The sequence below is a fragment of the Sylvia atricapilla genome, chromosome Z (assembly GCF_009819655.1).
Source record: "Sylvia atricapilla isolate bSylAtr1 chromosome Z, bSylAtr1.pri, whole genome shotgun sequence".
Classification (NCBI taxonomy): domain Eukaryota; kingdom Metazoa; phylum Chordata; class Aves; order Passeriformes; family Sylviidae; genus Sylvia; species Sylvia atricapilla.
The window spans coordinates 32,501,823-32,528,790 of record NC_089174.1 but is presented as its reverse complement, the minus strand read 5'-3'; the positions used below and the strand labels follow the sequence as shown (position 1 = coordinate 32,528,790).

At 37.0% G+C, this 26,968-nt stretch overlaps 1 protein-coding gene across 3 annotated transcripts in view; it reads right to left on the bottom strand.

The window, feature by feature from the left end:
• Positions 1-1,461: 1,461 nt before the first annotated feature.
• The window catches only part of ARB2A (ARB2 cotranscriptional regulator A), a 173,279-nt gene continuing 147,772 nt past the window's right edge, over positions 1,462-26,968 (bottom strand). For all 3 annotated transcript variants that reach the window (XM_066339810.1, XM_066339811.1, XM_066339812.1), the window contains 2 exons: positions 4,696-4,812; positions 1,462-1,587 (listed from right to left, as the gene is read on the bottom strand). In XM_066339810.1, coding sequence (XP_066195907.1) covers positions 1,480-1,587; positions 4,696-4,812 — 225 coding nt within the window. In that variant the 3' untranslated portion in view covers positions 1,462-1,479. The remainder of the gene's footprint in view (positions 1,588-4,695; positions 4,813-26,968) is intronic.

The following is a 26,968-nucleotide window of genomic DNA, read 5'->3' as shown; positions in this document are numbered from 1 at the left end:
CAGAAACATTAAGACCACTGTGACCTATCTTCAACAGAAATGTAAAATCAAGACTTATTATTTACAGTTCTAATGAAACATCGGTCTGCTTTTTAAATAACATCTAGGATTTCTTTTATAGAATACCTTTTAGATTGTTTATATTAGGTGAATACAAAGAAAGGGAAGAGATGCTCTGATGGATGATTTTCAATGTTGGCCAGTGTACAGTAAATACTGACCAGTTGCTATCCAAGTCCTTATTTACCTGACTAAAATGACCGCTATAATATGCAGTCTTTCACAACAGAGCCATCAGAGATTTGAAGTGATTCTTATTTTAAAGAGTTCCACTCCTGAACAATATTTTTCTTTTAAATTGCAGTAATCTCCCCTAAAAGAGCAAAAAGTTGCTAAATGAAAGTTGAATCTATGAAAATTTTAGTAATATATCATTTTCCAAAGCATGAAAGAATAATGACAGTTCTATTACACTTGTCTGTAACAGAGCTGAGGATCTGCATGGTGAGATCCCAAACCATAGCAGAAATGTAATTAAAATCTCTGGTTGTTGTGAGCTCTCAAAGTAGGGCTAGATTTTCCAAACCTTAAAAATATCCTGTAGTAAACTCAGTTTCATCTGCAAAGTTAGGTCTCACTAACAACCTCCCAAATGCAGACAGATATGAAACTAAGTTGTCAAACAAACTGCATCCCAAAGAGCAAGGTCAAATGTTGTTTCAGCTTTTAAATTAGTATTGTATAGGCTGTGTCTTCCTTTGAACTTAGTTTTATATTCTATAGAAATAAGCTACCCACAGCTTTTAGGAAACCTGATAATCAAGCATGAAAGTTCAGTAACTGCTTTATGTATTTTAGATTACTTTCCTACAGAGATTGGAGATTTTCCTTTTACATTGATGACTACATCTATTTTCTGGAATTATCACACATTTAATTGAATGTGTATTCACATGCTGTATTATTTCACATGCTTGTTGTGATTTATGAGTAATGAAAAAGTATAGCTGAGTATAATCTAAAACAACAGAAAAATATCAACGTTCTTCAATGCTGCAAATCATTTCCTGTGTAAACTAGACTTCCAATGATCAGCATTCAGGAAAGCAGCTCATTTATTTTAACTCTAACTTCCATTAATGTACTTCCTTAAAACCTTGTTGCCTACACAGAGTTAGATATTTATTCAAGGACCTATGATAAATTTCCCAGTTCTTGTTATCACTATTATTTTTCTTAGACATCTATATATAAGAACAATTTCTTGTTTCTCTTAAACATAAAGGAAGACTAGAAAAATTCAAGCAACAAGTAGACGAGAGAACTTAAATCCCACACAAAGAAAAAGAGTAGCTGCACAAAATAGCAGCAGCCATATGCTTACAGCCACATTTTGTTGCAGAAAGGTTAAAATGCAGTCAGAACCAACTGCATTTTTAAATGAACAAGCTGCTTCTGGGCATAAAGATGTACACTGTCTTATTGCAAACAAATGGATGTACCTGCAGAGACACGGGGACAGTCTGGTAGCATGGACTCCACCGATGTGTCCAGGGGCTCGGAGCTGGACACCCAGTTACAGCAGTTCTGTAAGAGCAGACAGGCAATTCTTGAGATAAGCCAAAACCTCAGAGCAGAAATAAATACAAATGTTATAAGTGAGGAAAAGATCACATTAAATTACTCAAACTAATTTACATAGCAGTTACAGTAACAATTGTGGATAGAACACTACACTAACTTACACTTACAGATGATGAAATACTGTAATTTCATACATAATTCAGCAGATTTGTAATGTTCTTAAGTATCATATTTTTCAAATGCTACTTTGAGTGCCAGTGGACTTGACTGGTGCTTGGACCAACTTGTGCCTGAACTACCCATCACAGGTTTTAAGATCTTCCCAGTCAATGTTGATATAAACAAGTGTTGGTATAAACATAGACCCTGTTCCTTTGCTGATATTAAAAAATCAGAATATTTCAGGCTGTTTTGATGGAGTACACTGTGAAAAGAACATTTGTGAGAATATGAAACAACCTATTATAACTAAACAGAAACCATCAAGACAGCAGATTATTAATGTTCAAATAATTGGAAATATAGCTGAGACGAATGTGCATGAACATTAAAAAAAGGCAAGTACTGGTCTCTGGGGAATTATATTCAGGAAGCCTTTACATTTACCTTTCATTCCTGAACCTCTGAGTAGGATGAATTTACCACGAATTTTTAAAATGTTTTGCTCCAAATGCTATCTATTCAGAGTAGTCTATAAACTGAAGTATTAAATAATATGCTTTCAATAAAATCTGATGAAACTACACCAAATCTACTGAATTGAATATTTAATTATAAAGCAACTACATTTTAAATAAGATTACCAGCTGAACAACAAGATGTACGTTGCTTGCTCTATTAAAAATCTGCATTTTTCCTTTCTGAAAACCTGACTAACTTCATTAAGTGGAAAAGATAAAAAACCTGCACAACCTTTTGGAAAGACCCAATCAATTTTCAGACAGATTTCTAAAAAAATATTTCCATACGTTCATGATAGTAAAACTGGATGAATTCTCTTCTGGTAAACAGCATGTATTGTGTATTTGTAGATGCTTGCTGCCCTAGTTGGGCACCATGGAGTTGGTTCTCACTGTGGAAAGATCCTCGACTGGTAGATCAAGTATCTTATTGTATTTCCTTAATTCATTCTGTCTGGAAGAAGATGTCAGCTGTGTTGCAGTGAGGAGAGAATTTCAAAGGCTTCAGTCCCCACCAATAAAAGGCAAGAAATGGCTTTTGAATAGATTTGTCAAGGCAACCCTACTGTTCTGGGACCAGGGAGAGCAGGGACAACATAAAGGAAGGGTTGCTGTATGAGATTAGAAAGTGAAGTTCACAAAGCATGGCAGATTTTTGTAAGAAACAGTAGATCAATGAAACTATTGAACTCAATGGAAAAAAAAAAAAAAAAAAAACCAAAAAAAAACCCCAAAAAAACACAAACACACTATCCAGCAATATAATATATTTAGTAAAAAAATTGTTAAAATTGAAGTATTTCATGAAGGTTTCAAGGTCTGAAGTAGTAAAGCATTATAGTTTTATGATTTGCATGTGTAATTTTAATTAACAGCTGAATGTGAAATTGCAAATGTAAGGTGGTAGAAATTACAAAAGAAGTAGAATTTTTATGAACTATTACAATCATTTGAAATAAGTAAAATTAATATTAACTACTGATAGAACACTACATCAGAGAGCTGGAGATAATACAGAAGATTAGCACACAATTAACTAGCTTTTATATACAATGTGACACTTGCCTGTAAGAAATAAGTATTCTCGAAAGCAGTGTCAAGATATGTAAATGGATGATTTGTTTTATCATTCATCACAGCTCCTAATAAATTCAAAAATCATGACATCTATAGGTACTAAAAATAGGCCACCAGTGATACAGGAGAGATAGCTCCAATGAAGGATTACTTTATTTTAACAATTCATTCTTTCAATGACAGCAATTAGCCCTACAGACAGGCAGCGATTAGGTGTATATTTTAATTATTATTCATTTTACCACTAGCCTTAAACCTGATTAAAGTAAGAGATATCCAGGTGATATGCTAGCTTTAATACCACTCAGCCACATTTCACATATGTAAAATTCTTCTTTCTTATAGGAGATTTTTAATGCTAATGTAAGTTATGACACTCCATCCACTTTTTAGGCCATTAATCATTTAACTTATTCTTTAACATCTACTTTCTGCAAATGAAATTAAAGGTAATGCACTTTCCTTAGTCAGACGAAATGCTTAAAGAAAAATGGAGTTGTCAGATTCAAATTACAGGATTTAAAATTTCAGTTTTACTACCTAACACATATTTTAAGGTTTTGATTTCCCATAAAGAAAATGGGGATTTCTCTGACAGAGCCTGTAGGGGTTACTTTTCTTTATATTTTTAACACTTAAGTCAGAGCTGTCAGGCTGCATCCCAGGTGATCCTCTATTCCCATCAGTCACTGCCTATAAAACTTTAAGGTTAAGGCAGGAATAGACACTGTATACATGAAGTTTCACTAAATCTATGAGAAAAAGTTAAGTATAACAGCAAGTTCAGGATGTGACTAGTTTAAATTCACTCTGTGTGTCTACTGTTTTCATGCTCTGCCATGGGAATGCAGAAAACAGAGTCTGATCTGGTGAGGACAAGACTCATAAACAGTAGCTTAGATGGTCTCACTCTAAAAATATGATTTTTAAAATCTCAGCAACCCCATACCTAAGTATAAGGGTTTCCGAGTGCTACAGGAATAAATACAAAAAGTTGCTGAGAGAAAGGATATTTTGCCAGTTGTGCAAATCATCAAACTGAGTCATGAAGAACCTAAAGGGGATTTTTGACCATTGCCAGATAAAACCAGCAGCACGTGGTGCATCCAGGTCTTTGCTGCATGGGCTGCCTTGGCATGTCTCTATTTTGCTGACCATCAGGAAGAAACACTGGTGCTCAGTATTTTGACTGCTAACTTGGCAGTTCTGAAATGGCTTTAATCTTGGTTATTTTAGTGGCTGGTATGGATACATAATTTCCACTGTTCTGTATTATGCTGTCTTTCACACCCAGACACGTTTATTCAGCCGTATACAGATGTATATACTCAACTTAAAAAAACAAAGGCCTTACCTCTCGCATCCACTCTCGAATAGTTTTGCCAGCTTCTTGATGCCACACATTGTGAACCGAGTCTGTCAATGCCACAGCAGTCACCCTATTCTTTACTTCTGCCTCTCGTTGAATCATCTGTTAAAAAATATTGTATTTAAATTTATTCCTTTTACTGAATAGAGTCTGCTTAGTCAGAGATAATTATCTTAAACTTAAAAAGAAACAGCAATATAAATACAATACTTGACTTCACTTGTTTTAAAATTCATATAATTCCTAACAGGTCCAGTAAAACAGAAATACCTAATATTTTTGATAAAAAAGAATAATACTAACTTTTAACTGACTGAACTATTCAGTCCTATTATTTTTCATGTGGCTTGACAATTCTAGGATTAAAGGTATCATAGTGAAAATATGGAAGATTCCCTGAGGACACCTTTTACAAGCTTCTCGAAGTTCCTATTTCAGTTCTTCAGGGAAGCTGGCACCTGTGGTTCTCTGTAAGGTTCTCATGACTATCATCTACTAATTTTCAGTAGATTGCTGTAGTTTTTCTGATGTACAATCTCACTTTGAATTGTATAGGTTTTTTTCTCTTTCTATCCAATTTAGCTATCTTGCACGTTCACCATGGTCCCAAAATTCTTCTCTCTTCTCTCTTATTCGTATGCTTACTCAGCTAACACCAAAGCCTCTCAACATTTTTAGGATATTAAAGAGCCTCTGTTGTTGCAAATGACAGTATGACTAAATAATATCAGTTCTAAAACAAATTAAATTATTTCTGCAAGTAACACAAGCGAACTGACAGAGATGCTGTGGAATTCAGCACTACTAAGCAAGATAAAAGGTACTGGCAAAAGAATAGTTTGATATCAAAGAGAGACAAAAAGGTTTTAATGTCTTGACATGAGTGATCCTAATTTGTAACACTTGATCAAAGAAAGCATAATAAATTATAGTTATAAAACCAGCATTTCTCAACTGGTGTCGTTATCACTATGTATGCTGCAATAAAGTTAATGTGTTTTTTTAGGCTTTCCTTTGTATAAATGTAACACATACCACATTTCTAAAATCAGGTGTTCTTTCTTCGTGCTCTAGTAACTGCTTATCAGCACATAGGCTGCACCTCTGAACCCACTGTCCCATGTCCTTGCCATAAGAACGACTCCAAAAATCTACCGGAAAAAAAGGTTTTGAAAGAGACAGTATCTAAAAACAAGAATTGTCAGCTACACACAGCTAACTCACTTTAAACCCTGCTGTACCTTGAATAAGTGTTTTAAACACACCTTATGTACTAATATTCCTGTTACAGTGCTGTGCATTCTAGCACTCTTTCAGCTGCACAAAGCACTGTGATTAAACAGGCAAAGGTGCAAAAATATCACTGTCCTTGAAGACCACATACCTACCAATTACTCAGAGTTATTACATGCTGGGTGAAGTTTAAAATCATCATCAGCTCAGAGTATTCCAGCATGACTTCCTCCATGAAGGGCTGGTATTCAGAAGCACTTCTAATGACCAGCAAAGATAAAAAAAATGCTCTGCTTTGGAAAAGCAGATTTTTTCTCAAGCTACTGTGTCCCATGTTTCTGCTTCGAAAACTAGCCACCCAGTTCATCTTAGAACACCACGTTTTTCTTCAAATCACAAAGAAAATACAAAGGTCCAGTACCCTTTTTCTTTTCCAGACCTAGCTCAGGTTTGCTATTCTCAATTTCCCTATGCACATGTAAGAACTGGCAGCTATTGATCACCATTTCTTTCTACTCTATCTTCATATAGTACATGCAGTCTTTGCTTTTCAGATCATAGATGATATATAGGAAATTATATGCAATACCCAACATGCTCCTGGTGCTTGCCATTCAGCTTTGTGGATGCCTGCAGAATCGTATTCTCTTCACAAAGATCAGCAAAGTGACTGAGGCTGACAATGTGATGTTTTTTGATAACTCAGCCACAGTGCTAGGGTTAGGATAAGGTCTCATGGATGCAGCAGCAAAGAGGGATCAAAGGGATTAACTGAGCTTCACTTACAGATTTCTTAACATCCAGCCCAGAAGAAAAAAGTTTTGGTAGGCATCCATGCCCTTCTGAGCCAACTTAGAAAGAAACAGACAAAAACAATACATCAAGTGGGGAAAGAATCAAGGGTATAACCTTCACTTAAACAAGAAGTCTAACATGTCCATGTTTCAGTGACACAGAAATGTCACAACAGAGCATGTCAAACTGAGGACACTTTTGCTTCTATCAGAGCAGCTCAAGTTTCCTGCTAAGATGGGACATACACTGATAAAAATAATCAAGGAGAACAGATCCAGGTTAAGCTCAAGAAGCAGACTCTCTTATCAGGGATGATAATTTACCCTGCAAGAAGATACAAGAAATCTATGTGCTTTGGGGCACAGATGTTCCAATATTCAGTAAATGCTTCAGATTCAATGGATTGATAGTTCACAGTTAGAACATAGTCCTCTTTTCTAAAACCAGTTTTGAATTAAGATAAATTTTAAATATTAAATGAGTGGAATAAAAGTGAAAAGATAAAACAGATTGACTTTAAACAAAAATGTAGTCTCTAGCTACCATTCCAATTTGATATTACTCGAAAGTTGCTCTAGATTCCAAGAGAAGGATACTATGGGATGCATGATTTACATTTCCCAGGACTTGTTTTATTCCATGCAGCCTGGAGAGTCCTTTGAGGTGGACATAGTAAAACTGAAGATATTTAACAGACCACGGTCTACTAAAAATACTTAAAATTTAGGCATTTTTCTTCAGAATTATTTTTTTTACTGAAGCAAGCAAAGCCCTAAGAATTTTGTCTAAAGCTAATTTATGCCTTATAATCTTTTCACATCAGTAAATTCCACATACAGAAAGTTTTCACAGCCTAGGAATGACTTAATTTCCTGCTTAACACGCATTTTAAAATCTTAAATTATTCTTACCTGACTAGATTTCGCAGGAAGACATCTCTCTGTGAATCTCATCACTAGATAGCTCACTCTCCCCTTACACTCATTCTTCCAATAATTCATTAACAACCAGAAGTAGGTAAACTGGCCTTTCTCTATTACATAAACAGGCTGTCATGTATTACTGCATCACTCATATTCAGTGTCCTCTAGACTTTCCCAATAATCTCTCTTTAGATATTTGCATTTTACTTTTTTTCTTGTGTTCCTTCTTCGTAGTCATAATAACATTTGATTTTGTAACTTATTAACCATATTCCAACACTATATATTTGATTCCCTTAGAATGACATGTTGTAGACCAGTTTTCCTTCCAACAAGTTAGAAAGTATTTAAACATCCTTTGAAAGTCTTCTTTATCCCAGTGGCTGAAAATTTGTTCCTTCGCTTTGGAAGGGAAAATGTCAATTATCTAGTTGCAGAAGTATTTGGTTCTAACCGTTACTTAAACAAGTACTTGAAAATCCCTAAAAATGCATATACATAATAATTACTCATTGGTTGCTCAATTTAATAAGTATTCTACTGCTAATCTGTAAGTTTATATTACACAGTTATCATAATATTATAATGTCTAAAGGTTGATACCTGCATTATCTGTAGTGTGCAAATAAAACCTAGCTTCACACGTACAATACATATGCAGTATATTTAGCATGCATATATAGTCAGAAGAGATGATAAAATATGCCTTTGGTATACATTTTATAGCATAATACTCCTGTCAAATGAAAGCATCAGTGTGTTAAAAGAGGACTCAAAGGTCTGATCTTACCAACATGAAAATCCATGAAAGTACCCATTAGACTTTAGGTAAATGGCCTGTGGGAGTAAATCCTAGAAACATTGATCCCACAGTCTTTATACCTATTCTAACAGTTAAAACAGGTAAAAAATTCAAACTTCTTTTTTCTGAGAAAAAAATAAGCTAAATTATTTATTTTTGACAGGTTTTTATTTTTGCAGGTTCATACAATCAAATCAAAACCCATCACTTCATATTCAGGGAATATTTACTCTTCTGAGATGTTTGTAATTAGGAATGAGGAAAAATGAATTAAAAATTAATAAAAACACAACCAAATTTTAATTTCTCTTAAAGTTTTGAAATAAACTTTTCAGCTACTTTCTTTGTCTTCCATAGCAATTTCAGCTGTGGCATGGTGTTTGCATGCTATGCACTGGGCTTCAATGGGTATGTTGACAACAAGCATTTGACTTGGAGCAATATAATTTTGATGCAAGTCCTCCATTGTATCCAGTTGCATTATACTGGTTTGAGACTCTTAAGACCTTTTGGCATCTGCAAGCAGAATTCTTTCCAGACAAAACAATTGGAAGACCCTGTCCAGAAGTCCTCACTGGTTTCCAGAAGTGGAATGAATTTGAATGAAGTAGAAATCCTGGTGGATCAAAGCAGCACGAGTTAGACACAGAATATTTGTAAAAGCAGTGGTAGATGGGAAGAGAGAAGAAATCACATGATAGGAATAGTGCGCAAGAGGGCAATATTTACTTCCTTTTGGAAAGGCATGTGGACTCCTTTTTGGAAACTCCATATGCTCTCCTTGTAACTTGCTTGTTACCAGTCTACAGTCAGCCATCATCTTCTTCATCATTTCAGTCAGTCTCATACAAAGCAATTAACTGGTCTTTCTGCCTCGCAGCACTTGAGCCTCTCCTCAGTTATGAAAAACTCCTCTTCACCAGGAAGTATGTAATCCTGTATTCTGTACTACAACTTAGTTGGTCTGGCATTCTTAAGACCTTTCACGACTTCCTGAATAGAATTCCTGAATTTCTGAAATACTGTCAATTTTCTGCACATTTTAAAATGGAATTAGAGCCCCAAGCCCTCATAAAATATTATTCATTAGAAATTAGAATTGCTGGGCATCTATGCTCAAACAGCACAAAGCAAAAATAATGAACAATCCAAAGTTCCACCAGTTCTCATTTTCAATTAGCAACAACAATCATTTTCCCTAAATGAATTTGCAGATGTGATAAAATCCCTACTTGCAGTAGATAAAGCCCCTGATACACATCAGTTTTGAAATAGCAACAGAAAATACCTTCAAAGATACAATTAGAGAATGACCACAGTACTTGCTGATATTTTGTTCAAAGATCCACTGGACATTACGGCACAACTGTGATATTTTTCTGCAGCAGTAAATCACACTGCAGTAATAATGCATGAACATTTTAGAACAGATTGCTTTAAAGCATCTAGAGTCTAGGACTTGCCAAAGTTTGCAATGCAAACCAATTTCTTTTGCAGAACTTCTACCGAAAATTATCACCTTACATTGGGGCTGTAAGTTCATAAAATCAATCATGAGTAGAAAGATATTTAAAACAAAAATGGCTTAAGATTTAAAAAATTGTCTCCCTTATGCATAGCTCAGTAAAAAACCTCAACAATGAAAAAGACCCTGTACACAGAATTCTGCTGGTATGCTTTGGAACAGTGCAAACAAAACTCATGGTTCTCTTGTAGAAAGCCTCAGGCGTCAGTTTTATGAAAACATAAGACTTAATGCAGTTCTCCTGTTCTCTTGATCTTAGTGTGTCACGACAGGAAGCTTACAAGAGAAAAGTCTTTGAGGACCTGTAATAATGAGGGGAACACCAACTTCCCACACACAGGTGTTTTAGGTGTGGCAGGGCTTATGGGTATGAATGCCGGCACACCTCGATTACAAACCTCCCAACAATTTGTTTAGCATGAATGAAGCACAGCAGTTCAACAGAAAGCCCACCACACAACATAAATTGGTATGGCACCATGGTGGTAAAAATCTTTGAATTGGTGTGCTACATCTTGACCACAGCAGACCAAACCAGAACAAGCTGGTGGCAGGGACATCCTCTACTCTCTGGAGCACAAAATGTTGGCATTCTGCAGATAACTTCCTAGCAGGTGAAAACTGTACATTAGACAAGAAGGTTCAGTGAAGCTTCCTCCCATTAGAAATTCAACTAATGAAAACAGAAACGAATCGATTTTTCTCTGGACCTCACGTACCTTTGCACTGCTGCAAGAACCACAGCGATGATCAGAAAAGGTGGTTTGGAGCAGATGGGTCTACCTGGAATCATCTAGTTGGGACTCCCTTCTGACAGCTGGAGTCTGCTGTCCCAGCATTGGAGATTAGAACAGGGAAGATCTCATTGGCATAAAGATCAAGTTCCGAAGGGTCTAGAGCTTCTACCTATCTCCTATCCAGGTACAGAATGTGAAGCCTGATCAATATAAGTGTTAATATTCTTATGTTGCTGACAGCAGCAGCTAGCTGTTGATTGCCTCTAACATGAGATTAAAAACAATCCAGTCTTATGAAAGTGGAGCTCCACAAAGGTCAGTTTAAGCTGCCACAAAGTGTCCAAAACAACCACATGCAGTATTTGGCACAACTAATGATATCAGAGGAACATTTGATACTCAAGCTAGGTTATTTAAAGATAGTTTGTGCACGTGCACTTGAAGTACATGAGCCCCAGGAAAATACTTGCAAAATCACATAGTTCCCTAAACTGTTTCATTTTGTACTTACAGTTAATTTGGATTTGGGTAGTGCAAGATGGTCTGAGCATGTGATCACACCAAACCTTCAGCACAGCACATCCTCTGCTGCTCTGGCTTTACCATGTGTCTGTGTAAGCAGAATCTTTTTAATAGTGATGCAGGAGATTTTCTGGCAGGAGGCTACATAAACTCTCCAAATTACATTAACTCATCCAGCAAGACCAGTCCTCTATTGGTATCGCTATGCAAAACCTGCCCTAGAGATTCTGTTAACAAAGTTATCTTGGCAGTGATGGTGAAGGATTTTTGCACTCTTTGCCAGTAAAACTTTACTGGCTGCAGGTCATAGCTTTGTTTTCTCTCTTTTTATCTAGATTTCTGAAGCAGCGGACAGCTATTTGAGCACCATGCCTAGACTGAAATGAAATAATAAACTAAACTAAAATAAAAAAATATTAATTACCATTAAAGAAATTAAATTGAAATAAAACTAAAATCCAAAGCAAACTCGATCACAACACAATACAGCCAAAATAATAGTAAAATGCTAAGAGGAGCCATCTAGACCCATGACCGAAAGCTTGAAGTGCTGAAAGAAAGGTAAAGGTTTTTGTAGACTAGGAAACAGAGATGTCTCTGCTTGTAATTGAGAGTGTCTTCAGCCTCTTACCCCAGACTTGCTATCCTGGTCTCAGCTTTCACAATGACTTTCACAATCCTACTCAGCTCTGGGCGTGGTCAAAATACAAGCTATCATTTTGAACACTGCCTTGTATAAATGTAGGTTAGGTGTCATATTTTCAGCCTGATCTTGCAGACATTAGAGACAGTTGAAGCATTTAAGAGCAGCAGAGCACAGCTGACACTCAGCAGTGTATCCAGCTCATTTTATCAGATGTGCCCCATCAAACCGTGGGGCCAAATGCTGCCTTAGACCTATCAGTGAGCAAACTGTAGTAAGTTTTCAAACCCTACCAGTTTTCTTGGTATTGACAGAAGTTGTAGGAAACTCCTGTCAGGGAGCTTACAAGAGAAAAGTCTTTGAGGACTTTTCAGTCTCAGGGAGGAGCAGGGTCTCGGGATGCAGATGACTGAGTTATGATGACTCCTTGAGCTGCCACATATCAGACTCTCTGCAGTAGCTCACAGCCTGCATGGGTTCCACTGAAGGGTGGCAGCAGATAGAAGCTGGACTGCTGATGTTGCTAACAACCTCAGCCATCTGGTCCACCCATTTGAGGGATGTGACTGCTCCCCAGTCCAGCTCCAAACTGCCACGGTTTTTAGCCCCAAGGCTTCAAGCTTGGTCAGTGTTTTGGTGACAGTTACTTTGGTTGATTTCAGACCAATCAGACAGTAGGGCTGGAGAGAAAAAAATCCTTCGTACATAGGAAGATTCTTCCTAAGGTACTTGCTTGAGCTCAACATCTTCTACATTACAGCTCTGCTGTATCTAAAAACCCAATGCATACAATATGGATGAATAAAACTAATTCGTACTCTCAGCCTGTCTTGTTGGGCTCTTCTTTTGCATTATGAGGGTGAAAACATCTAAAATCCTTAAGCCAGAATAATAGGTTCTTGTAATTTTTCTTACTCAGATAAATTTAAATAGAATACAGTGATCTTAAATCTTTCAGATGACAAAATAGTTGAAATAAATTGCTCCTGAAAATCAAAAACACGACTAATAATAAACAAGGCTTGAAAATGAAATGATACAAGAGGTTGGAGTTTTGCTTTGATATTATACCATTACAAAGGTAATGGTCCATATCTAATGAAAAACATGGTCTGGAGTAAGTTATGGAAGTAATTTTTCTCATGTTTCAATAAATGTGTAAATCAAGAACTCAGTGTATAAGTGAACAATCATATTAGTGAAATGAATGTGAAACAATCAAGTAAATAATTGTTTTTACATATTAAGTTTCAAATACAGCAGGGTAAAATGGCATTACTTCTTCATTGCCTCTGTTTGAATAGTACATGGAAAACTCTCATTACAGTTTTATGCAAATCTCATGATGATCCATTTTTCAAGGAAATAATCAGGTTCCTTGTATTTAATTTTATATAGACCTAGAGAGAGAACGGCACTGGTTTAACATCAAGAAGGGCAAATCCTTCACAGATTTCGAGATGTCGGCTGTGTCTGAAGAAAGACTGGTCACTTATTTAAGCAATTGCCCTGGTTTTATCATACCTGCACACAAACGTATCAACCTATATATTAACGTTTATTTGGAAGCCAGATTAACAAAAAAAAAAACCAACCCCCCCCCACCCAAACACCCCCCCCCCAAAAAAAAAAAAAAAAAAAAAAGAAGAAGAAGAACAACAAAACCAGAAAATGAGAAAAACTGAATGTTAAGCTCAGCACCTCACTGGTGGACATGAAGTCAGACATCCTTGTTATTTAAACATAGCTCGATTTCCACTTCAGCCAGAGGATAAGACAACATTCACTCTTCCTGTCCTTTGAAGCTTCAGCTTTGACTCTTACAACCTCTGAGTAACTTCAAAAACGAAAAGTTTCTCCACAGGCAAGGTCTCTGAAGCAAAAAGGTATGTAAACTGAAACTTCTGAGGTCACAAAACCTTCTGGAAGTAACTCTCCTTGTGATGAACAAATGACAAATTGCGCTTTTTTATTGCAGGCAGCCAAAAGAGAAGAGCAGCAGCTTTCCTTTTCTTTCCCACTAAAATGCTGTTGCCACATATATTTTCCTTCCCCAAAAAATTATGCGCATATGTGGCAGAAGCCCATATTACACAAAGCAGACTACAGTATCATAGAACCATAGAATGGCTTAAGTTGGAAGGAACCTTTGACATCATCTAGTTTCAACCCCAATATACGACTGACATCTTCAAAGTCTGAAAAAAGCAGTAAAACAACAAAAATAATGGATTTTTAAAATCAGACCTCCTTATCGGACACTGGACATGCCACCAGATATCCAACAATGTTTCCCGGCCACTCATAAGATGGGAAAGTAGCACCAAGGCTAACAAGTCTCCATAGAGAGACTTCATATGCTGAAGGGCTTTGTGAAGCAAAGGATGTATAACTACATAAAATACAGTTTTACAGAATATAAAAAAAAAGAAAGAAATTATTCAGAAAAAGATCCTCCAATTTAGAGTACAGAACAGACTCATAATTAAGTGTCTGGTCATGTGCTATGCCAGAAGCCATCAGCCACAGCTTTACTGGCAAAGGAAGCTCAGACTCTCCACCATTCTAAGACATGGGGCATGGACTTGCTCTCCATCATGTCTGGAGATCCACAGCACTTCAGCAACATACAACTTCCACCTCAGCATCCCTGGACATAGAAATGTGGTGGGTGTGTCTTGGATGCTGTCTCAATGCCATGAAGTATTTCTGTGTTCCTCCTCCTGGCCTGCTCATTCATCCTGCATCAACCTGGTCATCAGCTTGCCCATATAATTTATTTCTGAGGAATGCTCCAGAAGAGTGATGTGCACAATGCTCTGCATTTGCCCCAGTAAAAGTCTGCTCATTAAACACCACAAATCACCCTTCAGCACTGATGACATCACTCAGAGATGAGTCAACAAAAGAAAAACCAGTGCCACTTCTTAGTATAATGAGTGCTGTGCCCTAATTGTGAGGGCAATGGATGCTGCACAAATGCACCGAATATTCCCAACTGTCTGTGTAGGAATGTCCTCATTTATCACACACAGTCCTTCTTTGGTGAAATAACCAAAGTTATTTGTATTATCTTAAAATCTTGTGTTTGTATTTTTTGTATTCACAAGCCTCGAAGAGGAACTGGCTTGTTAAGAATGATGCATCCATTCATCAGAGACAACAACTTGAAGGCTTTTACATCCTTTGTGAGGGGTTGTACCAATGGAGGGCATCAGTTCTTTAGAAACACAAACAGTGCAAAATCACTTTCAATCACATCCAATTACAAGCATGCACTTATGGCTTATAGGGATCCTTTTAAACTTCACAAGAAGCATCAGTACACTAGGAAAAATACTTGGCTGGGAGGTTTTGTCTGTTTAACCAAACTATTTTCTAAACTAATGAGTAAATTCAAAACCACCTTGAAATACAGGCAAACTTTATTCTGCTGAACTATAATGGTTCTGCCCACTTCTAACATACCCTGACCTAAAGACCGGAAGAATACCAGCCTTCTCTGTGGAAATGGAGCAAAGGTGTGCGGGCAGATTATTTCCCTTGCTTCTCCCCTGCCTTTGAGTGAACCTCTGAAATGAACGGCTTTGGCTTACAATCCTGTGATCCTGGACCAAACAGCCCCATGAAGCTGGCAGGGCTTTTTGCCCACACCTCTTGTACTGCTAAACTTAGATCCCACTCTGCCTTTGCCCCTCTGGCAAATGGGGCCAGAGATGCAGGTACAAGTAAGCTTGAGTCCAACACTGTGAGCAGCCCACAAAACATGCTGGTGGCTAGGACATGGAGACACACTGCTCCTGCAGCAGTTGGGACAGCCTGTGCTTTCCAGTGGGATACCATACCAGTTGTTCCAAGTCCACAGATCTCTGAGACATCTGATACCAGTGTATTATTAGGACATAATATTGTGCTTTGGATGATAAACACATTGTCTGGGGTTTTCTTTTCCTGCCATTTCTGCAGTTTCCAGAGGGGATGACATTGTCTTGCAGGCCAGCTAGCTCGGCTGTTGAAAGCCAAGTGTGAAAATAGAGGCAGCAAATCCCACCCAAGCCATTCTTGCAAAACATGCCTATGAACATGTATTATGGCACACAGACTTTATCAGCATTCTTCTGGTTGACTTTTCCAATGTGAATCTATAAGCATGTTAGGCAGATGACTCCCAGCATCTGAGGATGTGTTCTTGGGAGAGCAAAGACTTGTGCTGGCCCTGTGCTAAATATGCATTCCACTTGCTGGTACCCATCAACCTCTGCTCAGCATGCACATGTATTTTATTTTCCAGGTTGAGGTGTTACAAGCAAACTGAGGTTTATGTGAGTAATGAGGGAGGTGGCTGATGTGATTGATTTGATTCAGTGAGGCTTGTATTGATGAAATATCATTTAGGTTTGATGAAATACCTTGTTCTGTGCAAAAAGATCTACTGCAAAAATCTACTGCAGCATATATGTTGCATGCCTGCTGTCTCAAAAGAAAAAAACTTCGGCAGGTTTTAAGGAAACAGTCATACTTTTATAATGGGTTGTATGCATCCCTATGGACATAAACATACCTCTAAACTGTCACAGAGATTTCCACAGAAATGTACATCCAGCAGAGAGTCCTCACTTAATGTTCATACATTTGAACCACAAATTACATTCCCTTTATAGCAAGTATCCTCTAGCACTCCCCTACCTTAAGGAAAATACTGCTTCAAAACACTGACAAGAGCCAAGCATATAAGCCCATTATTCAGCTACCAGAAAGTAAGCATCATTAAGGGTCAATGCTAGAAAACATCCACTCACAAGGACTTCTTTTCAGGTATTGGGAAATTTTATGTTTTCCCTTTTTTTCAGTTTATAAAGTTACTGCAACATTTATCTGAGCACACCACAGTGGTCTAACTCACATATAGCATGAAAATCCACTGAAGTTGCAGCTTTCATAGCATTACTGCAACACTAGAACCACAAATAAAAATGTTTTCACACTATCTGTCAAAATCAATTTTACTATAATAACTATATTTCCTCTATGATGAACAAATTTAGTAATTTTCTTTTACTTCTCCTTCTTTTGTCAATTATGGTTTTATCTATTCTAGTCTAATATGAAAGTAGATTGGAATTATACCATGTGGTTCAAATTAAGACACATCAGTCCAATTCTTAAGTAAGCTGGTAACAACTTTTTAAGAAACAATGCTAGTGGGAAGTGACAGTGGCAGCTGTAGCCCACAGCAGCTGCTACAGTGCAAATTCAGCTGCACTGCTCTGCTAACTTATTAAAATTATTCTGAAAAATAAACCCGCCAAACCTCTCAATGCATGAGCAGATCATTTATTCCTACTTAAAGTGTTTGAGTTGAGACTCCCAAAGCAATGGCTAGGAGTGATTTTCACCAGGCATTGGATATAGATCATTCACGAATTGCACAAAGGCTACTGAAAAGCCATCAGATGGGAACAGCTTTTGGTCACTACTAAACAGGGGGCAGATTTGAACCAGTGACCTAGAAGTGAAAGACTTTGTAATCTGATTACCAATCCCTTGAGCCATCCCATCCCTCCCCTTTTCTTTTTTACTGATAAGAGAAAAGGAGTCTTATTACCTAAGCAACTTTTGTAGCCTGTTAGCAATGCAAAAGCTTTCATTTAGTGCTTGAAAAGGAAAGTCTCATGGGCACGCTTATTAGCCCATCGCAAGCACAAGCTCTGTATTATTTTTCCCTATTAATTTAAAAAAAAAGTATTGGTATAAAAGCATAGCACAATGCTTTTGTTTGATAATGATTTATAGTAAAGTTCTTGCTGATTAAAATAGGTGCTGATGAGAGGTTTTTACATAGCTGTGGTGTCAACAGATCCCTTACTAGCAAGGAAGAGATAACACGCTCCTTTTGTCAGCAAATACTCCACAGAATATAAACACATTACTGAAGTGTGGTGCATATAAGCATCTAAATCATTTGTTTCATACATAAATCATACAACCATGAAGATGTTTTCTCACCCAGAAGCAGGAAGGTTTGGTACATTTTGTAGTTTGATTGTCAAACAGTATTTTAATGAACAAACAGGATCTTCTAAGTACGCCAAGACTCATTTGTATCACCTTTAGGACATGGTGAAGCTATTGTTTCTTCTTTTCTTCCTCAGTTCTTTTCTCAAGACCCTCAAGAAGAAATCTGCGAGACCTTTTCTGCCAGTTTCCAAACCTCTTTTTCTTTTGCAGACACTGTGGCCTGCACATTACTGATGCTTCTTTGGTTGGAGGTAATAAACAATTAGCTACACCACAGTGGTGTTGTGTTTGTGTTTTTCTTTGCTGTACTACACTCAGCTAATGTCTCAGAAATTAATGCAAGTGTATCAAGATCTGAAATTAACTTTTCATAGCCATAAGCAAAATCCTTCTAAGACTGGGAAAATCCCATTATAGCAGTTCTGGCATCTCACTGCTTATAGACCATTAGTACACACAAAATAAGACTTCAAATTGCCATTTTGTGAATGCAAAGAGTTGCTCTCTTGTTGATTAAACATCTTTTTTTTAATTTCTTTTTGCTTATGAACTGATAAAGCAGAACTATGTGATGCTTGCTCTTAAATGACGATCTAAACATCAGGTGGGCGATCAGAGTGTACTAGACTACTTACTACATGACCATACAGAAATAATTAGGGAACATACATATTTATAATAAACATGCTACACTATCCTCTGGAATCTGGATAGTGCAGTAACTGCAATCTGCAGTCTCTGAAAGTGCTATAACTACCAGGAGGATTTTTCAGAAATGCATATACTCATCTCACTGTTTACAAAGAGATTGCTCAGAAGTAGAGTGGTTCAAAATCACCTTAATATTTGCAAGCAATTATGTGGGACTAAAATACAATACTTACAATTCACTCTGCACAAAACACAACCTATTATTACACTAGCTTGCCTTTTAATGGTGATGAGCTCTGGCTAGAACAGTATTTTAGAAATTTATTAGAAAATGACTTATTCTTTTAAAGACAATAATTATGTTTCAAATGTATTAAATCTAGAACGTATATGTGGAAAAACCTTTAGTTATACCAAGCAGCCATCATTTTGACTAACAAGTAATTTCCAGTGATCAGACAATCCAGGTGTTAACTCCACACATTTATTAATATTTGGTGTGAGAAAATTTACACACTCACCGAAAGTCAACAACACTTAACTAGAAAGAAACATTCAGGCTAAACACCAGGGAGACAAAAAAAAAAAGAGAAGTCATGTAGGGCCTGATCCTAAATCACTGCTTAGCAATGAACAATGCTTTAAACCACAGGACTTAATTTCTTGAATTGGAGTGTTGGAATTTCATTGGAAAGAAAATTTCCCAACCTGGCCAGCACACAGCACTTTTTACAATGCTCTGCCAATTGCAGAGGACAAGAGCAAGCTATCAGCAGTACCTGGTGTCACTGGGCTCAGTTGTTACTGTTTTGACATCTAAATTTCATATTAATTTTCTGATGTTTCTGAAATGATGCCTGATTTTGTTAGTCCGATTAATCTGATTATTCCACTTCTTTAATGATTTCCATCCAAAATAAATGAACCTATAAATGGAAGAAACATTTGGACTCGGAGTAGCAATTCAGGTGATTTAGTATTCTGTAACTGAGAAATATTTTCCAAGGGTAGTGTAAATGATACACGTTTTTACACACACCAAAGATGGACCCTTTAAATTTCCTATTCTCATCCTCTGCTTATCTTTCTCTTGACCTTTGCTGAAATAAATCACCCTAACTTGTCAAGACTCTCCCTAACACATTTCTAACACTGTGCATCAACTTGCTGGCTGGAAGCACAGCTGGCAAGGGATCTAAACCCCATCACTGGGCAAACTCAGCCTTCTGGCTTTGCCAAGAATAACATTTCAAGTTGGGTTTTTTTTAATAGAATTGTTACTGTATGGGACAATTGATTCTGCATGTATTTGCAAGTGCTGATGACTCCATCCATGATATTAACACAAGGCTAAAAGCAAAACAACTACGAATTAAACAGCCTAGACTTACTTAATAAGAATTCAATTGTTAATTAAAGTAAGATTAGGGAATTCAGCCTAAGTCTGGTCGATGTCCCAGAAGGAAGCTGCAACCGAGGACAAGCAGTGCCCTCTAGTGTCACCGACTGCCGAGACCACCCCCCCCCCCGCCCACCCCCTCCGCAGCATCGCGGGGACCGCCTGCGGGAGAGGGAGCATCGCCCTCCCCTGCGCGGGCCGGCGCGGGCTCTGAACGGCGGCAGGACCACGCACAGCGATGCTGCTGCAAGGCGCCCCGCACTTCTGCACAGCGGCACACGTGCAGCTACCAGCGCGTTTACTCAGTCTTCTGTGCCCATGTATATGCACAAGTATGCAAGTACACATGCACCCACGCCGAGCCCGACATGTTCAAGAACAGGCAGCTCAGAAGAAAAAAAAGAAAAAAAAAAAAAAAAAAAAAAAAAAAGAAAAAAAAGAAGAAAAAAAAAAAAAAAAGGAGACAGAGAAGATATTTCAGTGTAAAGTAGCAACGGGTGTCAAAAACTCGGCAGAATCACTCCTGTGAAGATGTCTTACAGGAACTGCTAAATACACAATGCAGGCAGCATGGGCTGAACGGCTAAACTGGAGCGGCCAGAACACAGCCATACGGCTTTGAATCCATCAGAAATTATGATTAGACCTGTAATGAATGTTTTGGCACCTTATCCCCTCTTTTTGTTAATTGAAGGTTAAAATTATTTCGACTTTTTTATGGTCCAGTATCAACAATTTTGTTAGATAACTTCGATGTCTTCTAGCAAATTACCTCAAACTTTACTCTATGGATATAGTCTCCCAGCACTCTCAAAAATTTCTCTCTGATGGGAAAATTCTACAAAACCTTCGTAGTTGTTATATTTAAGCTGAAATTACAATGGAGTAAATGCTGGGTTTATTTAATTTTCCATTTCTTTAATGCATAAACATTTGACAAAAAGAGAAAGCTTTCTGTTAATCTTGTGAATGTTGGTACGCGTCATATGTTCATTAGTATTCTCATCATCCATAAAGTATAGGCAATAAAATACGGAAACAAAGACAAAAGGTATAAAAGAACAATACAGGACAGCACTAGTTATAGGCACATGGAAAAAGGCTTAAACATATAAAAAGGTCTATATGAGGTGTCAAATAAGCAATTCTTCTGATAGTATTAAAAAAATTAAAAAATGCAGTCTGACAGTTGCTCAATTTCATTTGCACAAAATGTGCAAGTGACTATTTATAAATATAATCAGATCATAAGATGTTTGTACTGTTTTCCCACCTAAAGCATTAATACACATTTATTCCAATCCTCGCATTTTAGAAAGCAATGAACATAATTAGGCTTTTAAAAAAAGATTACAACACACATTATAAATTGATTCCTGTTTAATTTGAAGGCAGAAAATATGTATTAGTTCAAGAGACAAATGTTTGGAAAAACAAGGTTCAGAACAACAGTGCATACATCTTTAGATACCTTAAAAGATCATTAGGGCACAACTGTCGATAAAACACTACTGTGTAAGATTCATTAAAATCTCTAAATGCAATATACTCATTTAGGCTTAATATCAATATTTGGAAGGCTTTTCTCAGAAGATTTTAGCAGTAATCTAGCATTTTGAAAAATTTAGCAATAGCAACTGAAATAATTCAACTGCATTTTACAGCAGATGCTGCATCTATGGCTTTTATCAATAAATATTTTTGTAGGAGGTGGTGCAGCCACCTGGCGAGCCCATCCCAAACCTCAGCATGGTTCATCTCAGTACCAAACAGTTTGGGAGGCAGAAGGCAAAAACACAATTAGATATTACAGATGTTAAGAAAATTTTTGTTATTTTCCTGCCACACACAAAGATGCTAACAGCTATTTTAAGAAACAGAAAAAAAGACAAAGTTGCCTGCCATAGCATGCTTCATCCCTCATCCCTGACGATGCCAACCTGCTGCAGGAAATGTGGTAAGAGGTTACACTTTAGGCTGGCCAGCAGAACTTAATTTTGCAGAAGAAAGCAGTTGTTATTTACTCAGAGCTCAAGCCATGCACAGCTCGATTGAGGACAGGCAGCACATGCACAAGGCACACCCTTGCACAGGCATCTGTGTGGCATGAATGACACCAGCAAAAGAAAAGAGGAACCTGAGGACTGACATCTCCTCAGTATTGCTCATTATCTTTGCACTCCAAGGACGGTTACAATCAAAATGGAGGCTTTTTTGGGACCTTGGCACCTCTGCTGTTTGCAGCAGGTGGCTGGGGTGTACTGGCTTTCTAGAAAAGGGAGGAAAGAGATGGATGCAGGCTGCTGTGTGAGGGCAGACATTAAGTGTTTGCTGCTGACAGGCTGGAAAAGTTTCACTTGGGATACATCTGGGTGGAAAGGGAGTAATTGAAGGGGAGTGTGTCGATATGTGAGAGGTCAGGGCAAAGCAGGGAAGGACTGAAACACACCTCTCTCTTGTATTACTAGCATCAATAGGTCTTTGATGCTATAGAAAATTACACTGCTAAAACTTATTATGAAATTTTATGTCGATACTATGTACAACATGTAATCCTGCATGGAGCTGTATGAGATGTATGCACGGAGACAACAGAACAGCACACTGTGGCATGTATGCATTTGGCTTACTGAATGCAGGCAAGATGCTTTTCCCTATAAGATGTGTTACTTGAACTACCTGATTCTGAAATACTTCTTTCAAAAAGTTATTAGTCTGTATGGAAGAGAAGAATTAAAAAATTTTTTTAAATTCAATGTAAGATACCCTAAGGAATGTACATTATATAACTAAATTTAATTTTGTGCAGTTACAAACTATAGACTTGCTACGCTTTTCTACAATTCATGTGAATCTACCAAATACAGTGACATTGAAATTTCAAATTTCTTTTTTCCTGTAGCACTTGCTTCAGAATTAGAGTTAAAACTTTACTTAGGTTTTACTTAGAAGAATACAGCAAAATATAAAAAAAGTATTGAGTATATATAAAAGAAGAGCAATTCAAAGCAATGCCAATAATAAAATATTATTATTTTCTATGTAATTTGATAAAAATCAGTTTTGCTCAGCCAAAAACAGAATTAAAATCTACTTAAATAGGACAACTGCTTTGGGTTTTTTTTCCTGGAAAAATGGGTGCTAGGAAGCAACATGAGAGTCTGTAGAGCAGGATGATTCTAATTGTTTTGCCTTTATCATGCACTATTGTTAGGCACACCAATACCCGTTACCCTTTCAGCAATAAGTAGGGCTAAAACTGTGACCCCACTAAATCTGGTCGTAAGCAGTCTGTATCATGCTCAAAGCAGCCTCTCCTCAAAATAAGAATATGAAGAAAATTAGCATTTCTGGAGTGAGACAGGGAGGCTCTATCAATTTCGTCCTCTGACTGCTGCACCAGATTAAAAGTGTCAAGGAGTTCTTGATTAAGTTTTTGTTGTTTAAGCACCTCATTTTACCTCAAAAAATTAAGCATAAACAAAGTTCAATGTCTTCTATAAAATGCACTTAAAGAGTATCTCATGAGTGATGGAAGTGTGCCAGTTAGATCATCAAGAGGTTTTAAAAGGAGGGGAGATGCCACATATGCATCATTCATGTAGGTAGGGATGAAGCAGTAGAAAAGATTTTAATTGGTATATGGTTTCTGTCACATAAGAAGTACCTGGACTTTAAAAATGTCTCTCTAGCAAAACAGCACAGAACTACCTCTTAACTTCAGTAATGTGCTTGTAAAATGAAAATATCCCAGTGGCATGGGAGAGAAATGACACTTCAAATATCTTCTGTAATTTTTCCAGAAGTGAAAACAAACAAAGAAACAAATACACCAAAAAACCCACAAAACAACAACAACAAATAACCCACCCGGCCCCCCCCCCCAAGCCTCAAAAAATCCCACCCAAACTGAGACAAACACACAGAGTTTGAAATCACCACAGACTCTGAAATTTCATTCTTTATCAGCCCAGCATCAGAAAATTGTCACTTTTTGTTGAGGAAAACAGGAAAATTTTAAAATACAGTTTTTTACATTGTGCCGTTCTATTTTACTCAGACTGAGTACGAAGACTCGCTTGCATTCCTGATGCCGAGCAATCAAGCAATTATTAAAACTCTTTCAAAACACTTTCAACACATCCAGATCATCACTTGGGGCTGCAAATATCTGCTGAGAAAAAGCATACTCTACAACATCTACAGAGGGTATCTGAAAGTACGGGAGTATCTACATATATCTTCATCATGTTTTTTCTAAGGCATCCACTTTGTTTAACAGCACAATGCGTACTATGGATACATTTTCTTCCCAGAGACGATTTTTGCCTGAAGTAAGAGATTAGATTTCTTTTCTTCATTTTAATTTAATTATAAATAATCATGTCCTAGTCTTTTTCTTTCAAAACTGAAACTGCTTGTAAAAGATGTCTTTGCTACTAGAATTTTTTTTAAGTCTTGATGCCCTGCATAGTTCACACACACAAACAAGAACAGCGTTTCCAACAACTGAATAATACAGATAATGGGCTGCTACGAGATACTCAGGCTCTTTTTTTTATTTTAGAATTAAAATCAGGTTCCCCATTTAAGAGATTAATCCATATTTAGCCCATGTCCATCTTCTACCTTAATTAAGTAAAATATCAGCAAAAGGAAGCTTAAGAAAAATGAAATGTTGCAGTTGCAAAATACATGCACAATACAGACACACAAAATATACAACACTTGCAAAGGATATCATTATGTATAACAAAATATATATCAGCATAAATACCCACAGATACAATTTATGTACTGAAACAAAATAGATCAGATTTCCAGTTATGATCCTACTACTTTTTTCCCAGCAGTTTTTTGAAATTTATTATTTGCATGTTCATCCTCTATGCTATGGAAAGCTCAAAAATCATCATTGATGCAAAAATCAAAAAAGATACTTGTTCCACAATAGGTCAACATATTCTTTTGTGATTTTGATAATGGCTTGTCCTACTGCATTTATTATTCATATAGAATAAGGATAGACAATTTTTAGGTATTATATTGCTTTCTTCTGGAACATTAGCTTTGTGGCTTTGAGAGACCATTTTCTAAAGATCCTAATAGTCAAATGACATCCTGGGAAATGTTACATTCTCACCACATTTGCATGATAATGAAGATGAAATTTCATATATGCTACCTGAATTATACTTATCTGAGTTTTGTTTTATGAAATGACCAAAGAAATATGTTCCCTAGGCCAGAGTATCACAATGCAATATGAAAGATTATTGCTACAGTGGAAGTCACGAAACTATTATTCAAGCAATAAAAAAAAGAAGCTTGAACAGTTTATGTTACTGTATTAACATGACTTCAGCTATGTATCCCTGAATACTTATTTATTGCAAAGAATATTCTACAAAATCCACAAAAATATGCAGAGGAAATTTTCTAAAAGTAATCAAGGAACGTCTCTGTGATGTTCTTTGTTCTGGTCCTTTACAGGAGAGGAACTCTTTCACAGTATTTTGTTTTTCACTGACATGCAGTACTGTCATGTGCTCGGTAAAGTTCATAGGTCAGCTTATTCATTAAATATGAGCCACCCTTTGAGTATAGCCACATTTCACCTTACCTACAGGAACACAGATGCATAAAACCATTTTCTGACCGCAGAAATTACTTTGGTAGCCAATAGTAACAGGCACCTTGCTTATAATTAGGCTTGTAGGCAAATATGTGGCTTTCAGAAATTGCAGCAGTAGATTTCATGGCTCCTGATTATGGGTTATTATTGTATCAGACGTTGAAAAGCTCTATCCCCAAATAGGGCAAGTCAAGAACTCAGCTGCTTAACCTGCATTTGGAAAGATATCCACCAACACACAATGTTGGCAAACCATGACCCTGTAGGGAAATATTTGTCCTCTCTGGTGTGCTCAGCAGTTTACCTGCATGATCCATTTTGGAGTATGCCTCTAGAAAACTAAAATCCAAACACTGTTTTATGCTGAAGGTGCCATTTTAGAACTATTTTTCTAGCACTGAAGAAAATTCTGTACAAATCATACAAGTTACAAACTGACAATATTAATCTAAGCTAAGACACCAGCACACACATTCTTAGATTAATTCTCCTGTTATAACTGTGAACTCTTTGAAGACAGAATAGTTTTGATTTTTGCTGGAAGCTATAGGCATTATTTTAAAGAAAAAAAACACAGCACTGAATAATTGGTGTAAGTGTAATATAGTTTTTCAGTACACTCTGGTCTATGCTTCACTAAAACTGAAGAAACACATTTAAATTAAGTGGAAAAAAAACAACCCGAAACCAAACCAAAGCAAGTTATCCTGGAAAAGGAAAAAAGGGAAGGACTACACTTAAAGGACATCTGAATAAAACTGGGACATCTGCAGCAGAGTTTTCCCTAGAATGTTTGAGATGAACTCGGTGTAACACTGCCTTCCAAGAAAAGACAGGGTGATCAATGCAGGAGCACATCAGGCTCCCTTGGACAGGCCAATCAATGCAAGAAAGAACCTTGCCCAGGGCCTTATGCAAATAGAAGCACGTCCTGCAACCCAGGGAGGGAACATGCGCAATGGATCAATGGCATCTGAAAAACCTTACAGCTGTATCAGCCTCAGACAGTAAATATATAATGATGAATCCCTCACATTCAGCAGTGAACTCTTTAAACTAGGTTACTTTCAACAGCTGGTTCAAGACAAAAAGTCTGCTGGCTGTAGACTGCAATGGTGGTGAGGTGAAATAAGATTACTGAGGGTTAAATTAACAATGCCCTTTTTTTAAAGGATGAGATAATATAATTGCTGTACTTTACATCTTGTAAAACACTGGCAGTTATGTGCCCACAGGGGTAGGGACTGAGAGGGGGGTGGAGGGGTTATTTTGTTTTGAGTTTTTTTAAGACATATTACTCCTGTCACATGTCTCAAGCCACTTTAAGATAAAATATAATACAGATACTGACAAGCAAACAAAATGCCTCAGCTTA